General features: G+C 44.0%; 1 protein-coding gene across 3 annotated transcripts in view; it reads right to left on the reverse strand.

Annotated features, from left to right (window-relative positions):
• Nucleotides 1–6,624, reverse strand: part of alpha-Catr (alpha-catenin related) — a 47,797-nt gene extending 41,173 nt beyond the window's left edge. For all 3 annotated transcript variants that reach the window (XM_046609024.2, XM_046609023.2, XM_046609021.2), the window contains exon 1: nucleotides 6,520–6,624. In XM_046609024.2, coding sequence (XP_046464980.1) covers nucleotides 6,520–6,606 — 87 coding nt within the window. In that variant the 5' untranslated portion in view covers nucleotides 6,607–6,624. The remainder of the gene's footprint in view (nucleotides 1–6,519) is intronic.
• Nucleotides 6,625–7,031: the final 407 nt, after the last annotated feature.

Here is a 7,031-nt window from a genome sequence, read left to right on the forward strand (position 1 = left end):
TTCATATCGTATACAATATGAATATTTAGGTGTATAGTAATCTCAACCTTTTTTTTATATAAAATTTGACTATCTACAAAATGAAACAAAAAACAACTTCCCAACTTGTACAGTTTTCGGGATATTTCGGTTAGAGTGTTTGAAAAATTCAGACTGGATGAGTCACTTTTTGCAATTTTGCTACCGAGTTCCGGTTGCGCGAGACTTCGTTTGAGGCTGAAAGCTGACTTTTCGAAGGGTACGTAAGAGGAGAAAGAGAAAGTTAAAAAAAGAAAAAACACCCTACTCTCCCCCGAATCATTTTTCTTCAACGATTGCGAGAAACCTTACGATACGCCGTTTTGTTAACTAACCAATTTTCCACGAGGTATTTTTAATTTTTTTAAGTCACACTCACGCGTCATCGAAGATGTTCGTAAAATGGAACATGTTTTGGGAGCGATCAGTTCCCCGGTTCGGTACTCTAAGACCCTGGCCTCAGCAGCATTTCACGTACGTACCATCGGTTTCTGGTGTATTAGATGGAACGAAAGGCTCGGGATACCCGAGGAGGGTTCAACCAATCTCTGAGGGATTTCCGATCCTGCCTACGCCCGCCACCTATTCCGGTCTTTGAAACTGTTATTTACGTCACGACGTGCTCCTAAACTACTGAAGAGGACCCGCAGTTTCACTCGTAAAAATCCACGCACGGATTGCCTCATCGCACACATGCGTATATATTCGCCCTTTACTTACTTGTCGTTCAAGAACAGGGAAAAGGTGGGTGAATTAAATGAAACTCGATACCGTTCTGACGTTCATAAATTTTCCGCCTTCTGTGTTTTCAATGTTTATACTTTTGAAGACAGCAAAGAAATAGAATTTTGCTTCACCATTCGACAATTCGCACATTATAAATGTAATAGGTGCGTCTAATCGTTGTTCGTCGACTATTATCTTTGCTGGGAATCGTGTTGCGAGGACAATCGCTTTTCAAATTATCGATTGCCCTTGGAACTGTGGACGTTTTTTCAACCCTTGTTCGATAACCTCGGGTACAAACGACTCCGTGCTTTTTTCCGTTAATTTCAAGTACTTAAATCAAAAATATCGGGTTTTTGGCACCATCTGGCATTTTGATATTTTATTATATAACCTGTATAGTTTTTAAAAGTAACCTTTCAAGATCTTCGAAAAAAAATGTCATGTGATAACATTTATTAGTTTATTATTCGTAACGATTTTTGTTACTGGGGTACCTAAATGATCCCAGTGTGTCAAGTACGTGATTCTACAGATGTGTGTCAAACAAGGATTGAATTAATATTTGGAACGCTGTAGACCCTGTTGATTGAAGATGAAACAAACACAAAAAATATCTCTACCTCTACTTTCCTGTCACGCTCCGGTGAACATAAAAGTGTATATATTACATTGATTAGAATCCTCAGAAAGTTACTTTTTGTCAATATTATACCGACAGAGCAGGCAAGCTTTTTGTCAAAATCTTCATCGATTCCGATAGCAAGCGCCATTTCACCAGATACGAGTTGTTAAATATGGGGGGAAAAATCTGTCTTATAATTCGGTCCAGAATTGTTCAGAAAATTTGTTATATGAGGCAATTCGGAAGATTGAATACGCGTGCAACATCTTCTTAATGAAAGGGGGGTATCACAGCTTGCACGTAGTGTTATTTTATTATTAGTTTCAATGAAAAAACGCCAAAACGTTCTTGAAACTATAAATAACAAAGATCGCAAACTCAAATTGTTCCAAGTATTTCCATTTTCTTTTAAAAAAAATTTGCAAAAACAGGCATGATTTTAGATCATCCAAGCTGTAACCCCCCTCCTTAATCCCGAGCGTCCCCCAATTTGCGCCCCGATGCGACGGCGCAAGTCGGCATTGAATGGCAAGGTCCGCGACGGCTTCAACTTGACCGAGAAACGGCAGGTGCGAGTTGGCGTAAGCGGCGAGGGGAATTTAAGAGGGGTGCGTATCGACCTACGTTGGATCTACGATCTGGATGAGAATGGGAATGGGAATGGGAATGGGAGCTATCGATTCAGTCACAGAGAAGCAGAAGTGCAAGGCGGGCTGCGACCTGGACATGAGGAACCAACCGTGGCGGCGTTGCGTTTAAATTCGAAAACCAGGTCGCCGTCGTGTGTTGCGACGATGCGAAGAGGAGTGGGGGGCGGGGAGGGGGGGGGGGGGGGGGGGGGAGACAAAAACGCGGGGGGTGAAAAATAAAAAACGGAAACGAAGGTTCCCTCGTAAAGTGCACCCCGGGTTGTTTGTTCTTGTCAACCTCACTCGAGTGGAGGAATTTACCGAGGGTTGAATATTTCAGGAATTCTCCTCTCAGCCCGGATACATGCCTGTGGCTCGGAGTGCCCGGTTTCTTTGTTTAATTTTCAATTTTTTTAATTTTTTTATACCTTTTTTGAGACGAAAAGTAGGCGTCGAATCATCTTCGGAGAAACGATGCGCTGAAAAATTGTCGTGCCGTTCTCGCTCTCATTTCCAGGGTTTTGGTTTTTCGAAACTTGCCAACATCGGATCGGATTTTTTTCCAAAAAAGCGCATTAAAAACCGAACTTGAACTGTCCTGATCGGTTCTTTACGTACGATTTCGAAATTCAAATAACACAGACATATGCTTCGATTTAAGTATATTGCGTTACTGAAATTTGTATCGGGCCTTGCAAATTCAGAGTTCAAGGTTTAACGTGATTTTGAACATTTTTTACGTGACTTCGAAGTGACAATACTCCGTACGAGATTTGATTGAATTTCAGTGCAAGACGTGATGAGGACCTTACGAGGTTTCTCATGGATTTCAAAAGGTCTCGCAAGACTGTGAAAAGTTCAGAGACTTCCTTTTAACATTTCCATACAGCATTCAATCACCCAGAATTTATATGTAACTACATACAAGAAAAATTCAATCGATTTCACGTTCCTATTCAACGTGTAAATTCATATTGAATACGGAAGGCATTTGAAAAGATTTCACGGTACTCGATAGTAACACACCGGACTTTCAGAACATTTCACGCTTCCGTAAGAACCAATTGTTATTCCTATGGCAAAGTTGAAGGTAAATCTTGACGAGAACTTTCCGCATGAAGAATGATTCTACACGTGTCACAACGTCTGACCAAATAAGAATGAACAAAAAAAATCGATCATTTTTTACCCGATTAATCGAATATAATTGATTATTTTTCCTCACAATCGGTTTTTATTTTTTATCCCCACGAACGACGCAACAAAGTATCAATTTATGTGATTAAAATATCAATTATCATCATTGTCTTACTTAGTAATTACCTATTTGATACAACAAGTGAAAGTTGAATGAATATTTTCGCCCGAAATTGAAAAATACTTTGAACGAAACTATAAATAATCAAAAAACTTTTCCGCTATCAAGACTACATACTGAAATTTACGAAATTTTGGTTTTCCGATGCACCGTTTCAAAAAAACACGAAACAATCGATTAATCGATTAATTTTTACCGATTCAATCGAGTCGTGTTCGATTATTTTTTTCGACTCGTTTAATCGATGCATCGGTTATTTTTAGCTTAACGGCCATCGCCATTATTCCCGTACCCTCAAACGCTATCCTGCAGGATGCTGGGCGGCAATGCGCCGCCACTTCAAGACCACTTATCCTATGCACGGCGAACTCTGGCAAGATCCACGGTTCACGGTCATCGCCCAAATCCACGTTGTGGCCGACAAGCACGCTGCAAGCAGGCACACGCCTCGACCCAAGCTTAAGTTTACGTATGCGGGTGGTTTTACTACACACGACCACGACGCCGATAAAAAGGGGTTGGAGTGCGCGACGGGAGGCGTCGTTCGGACGGCGGGGAGTCTGGAAGAGGGGGGAGGGGTGGACTCGACTAGACGGAGCTCTAACAAGTGGGTGCAGTTCGTAACGATCGGCCCCGTGCCATGCACCAACAACCGAGCTAGCGAGGCTCGCCTTCCCTGCACCCTCTTTTTTCCCCGCAAGCTCGCCGGTGGCGACGATTCTTCGAGGCGGAAGTTGGGGTGTCCGGATGTGCGGGAGCCGCGAAGGAAAATCTTTTGGCTTCCATCTCGCGGTCGCGTTGCGGACACTATCCCCCAATTTCCCACAATCCCACACGTTCGACGCGGCAGTCCCTTTGCTGGATCCTCTCGATATAATGTAGGTGACTCGGAAGCCCGACTCGATGTCGCGGGATTATAATGAAAACAGGGAATGACACAGCGAGTGAGAATCGTAGCGGAAGAAGACGAGACAAAAATTGAACGGTCGTTACGTCGACCTGCGAAACTGCGGAACCGAGAATTTTCAAACGATCAAGTGACTGGCAACTTGACACTTTGAAGCGAAGGTTCCTTCAAGTTACGTAGCGCTTTGCGCTGGTCGGATTTCAATTCTGGAAAGGATGGAAGGCTCTTGTATTTCAGGTTTACGAAGAAGAACGAAATTTTACTCGAGGAGAATTCACGCAGTCACGTGTACGTGTTTGAAGTGTGAAAAAAGATGAAACGACAGAATTGATTGATATTAGCCACAGACCAAACGAATACCAGTTCGTGGGAGGACGGGAGCCAATTCAGCGACCACTTTAATGTTCGTTATCCACGTTCTCGCTTGTTTACTCCAACTTCAACTCTTATATTTGCACTGCCCGTTACTTTGCTGATTCGATTGATCAGGTGTGAATTAAGTGTCGTTACACAAACTCAGAGTCGTTATGGTTTGTGTGTTTGAACTCCTGTATAAGGCTACGAGGGGACTTTTGTCCAGTAAGAAAATCAATTCAACGATAGCAATAACAGTAAAAGTATTAATAATAATCGCAATATGCATAGAAAGATAGTTTGAAATTTAGTAAAATGTCGATGGAGCATTTACATGATTACCAAGTACAGTAGCGCTAGCAATTTTACGGTGTAACGTGACGAGAAAATTCGTGCAGAGTGAAGCAGGGTGCGAAGTTACTTACTCCATAGAAAGGAATGGTGGCTTATCTACGCACGGCTGTTAAGGCTTATTGATCATGAACATAGATGGACGCTCGTAACCATAGTATGGAACATTTACATCCAAGTACGTTGCAATTAACGATCGCGGGCTGCAGACGCTTACGGCGGTGCATTGACTAGTTAGTTGTTGGGGCAACAAGGAGGATGATTATTTTCAACGGCAGGCGCGGTTACACGAAGTTGGGGTAAAGAAAGTCAGCTATGAAGTGTGCTTCTCACTTTAGAGGCGAAGAAAAATTGTCGCCTACGAAACGGTTTCCAACGATCAGTCAAAGCTGTCGTCGTCACGAGAGACCGAAGCTTGACTGTAGCGGTTGTCAGTCGGTGGAGGCGGCGGTTCGTCACGCAAAACGTCAGATTTAGAATATGTTATGCCTGCGAATTCTGCAACTGCCCGGCACGCGGTGAGGGATTAAAGAACGTGTCGCAACGCCGCGTACTCTGCAGCTGGCTGCAAGTGAATACGTGTCACCGAATGCAGGCGAGTAGGAGAAGATTACTCGTGATAAAAACTTGACGACATTTCCCCGTGATTTGATGAAAATTATTCAACGATGCCTGGGAAAATAGTTTGAGAAATTTCACACAGACTCGATTGGGTGCGTTATTGAAAACGCTTGCGTTCGGCAAGTAGGAAATTAATCACAACGTTTCATAATCACTTAGCATTAATCTTGACAACGAATCGGTTTCGATTACTTTGCAAACGTGAATCACAGAAGCTAGTGTGTGATAAATTAAAAGCAAACAGTCGAACCACCCCGGGAATTTGAAATTCTCCCGCACTTCGTTACAGTATATGATACTATCGGTTAATGTTAAATCGAAACCGAAGTTACTAACGGAAGAAAAGTTATTTCGAGATACTTTCGGTGAGATTCACATTTGAGCAGCGTGGCACGCTCTCGCGGTCACAGCAGTTGCGTTTGGTTTCGAGCCATCTCCGTCTCTCCCTTCGGCCCCGTTTCTCCGCGACACTCTCCGTTTCTCTTTTTTTCTCTCACGTGTCACTGATCGCGAGACGAAAAGAAGAAGCAGGAGAGATCAGGCGAGCGGGAAAGAGAGAAACGGAGAACGGTGAAGACGGGAGAGAGATAGAGAGAGAGGGAGAGAAAGAGGCGTGCTGTAGGTGCAACAGATCATCGTACTTAACACACTACATATTTCACACCGGTGTTCGCACGTACACGTTTATATAAATATGTATACATACATATATATACGTATACACATGTACTCAACGCTAGCAATACAAGTGCTTGGATACGAAATTCAGATAAGTAGGCAGATAGACAGACAGCTAATAGATGGATGGACAGAGAGATAGAGATAGATAGAAAGAGTGAGAGAGAGAAAGAGAGAGAGAGAGAGAGAGTCGAATCAGGGTAAAATCGGTGAGAGAGAAAAAACGTTCGGTGCGAGAGGCAAAATGCATAGTGAATGGGTGAATGTCTTGGTTGTCTTTAAACTTTCTTACCTGTTTTACTAGAGGGAGTAGTGTCTGTTCTATGCTACGGGTCTTAATCTCTAGGGTAGCCGGGTCTACGGGGTCGGGTGTCGCCATGATTCGTATACAACTCCGCACTCCGTAGACTCGGGGCGAGCTCGCGGTTCGTTAGCCCCTTGCCCCCCACCCCCCTCCTTGCCTGCCCTCTCCGCGTCGCCGTCTCCTCTCCTCTTCGACGGCAGCGCCTCTCCAGGGTTGCGGCGACGCCTCGCGTTCGCTCGACGGAACGACGCCGGGCGTCGCGGCCACCCTTCGAACCCGCGCCGTTCGAACCTCGCTCCTCAGAGGCATCTTGCCACCTACCGTCGAACTACGCGAATCTCCGACGTTAAGTAGGGTTCGACAGTTTGGAACTCGGTTCGATTTCAAAATTCAAGTTGTCGGACGCGTCGAGATCGTCGTCCGCGAGAAGTGAAATATTAATAAATATACGGTATTTTTCACGCTGTTACTACTTTCTAATCCACTTTGGGAGCTGCTCG

Source organism: Neodiprion pinetum, chromosome 1 (genome assembly GCF_021155775.2).
Source record: "Neodiprion pinetum isolate iyNeoPine1 chromosome 1, iyNeoPine1.2, whole genome shotgun sequence".
Lineage (NCBI taxonomy): Eukaryota > Metazoa > Arthropoda > Insecta > Hymenoptera > Diprionidae > Neodiprion > Neodiprion pinetum.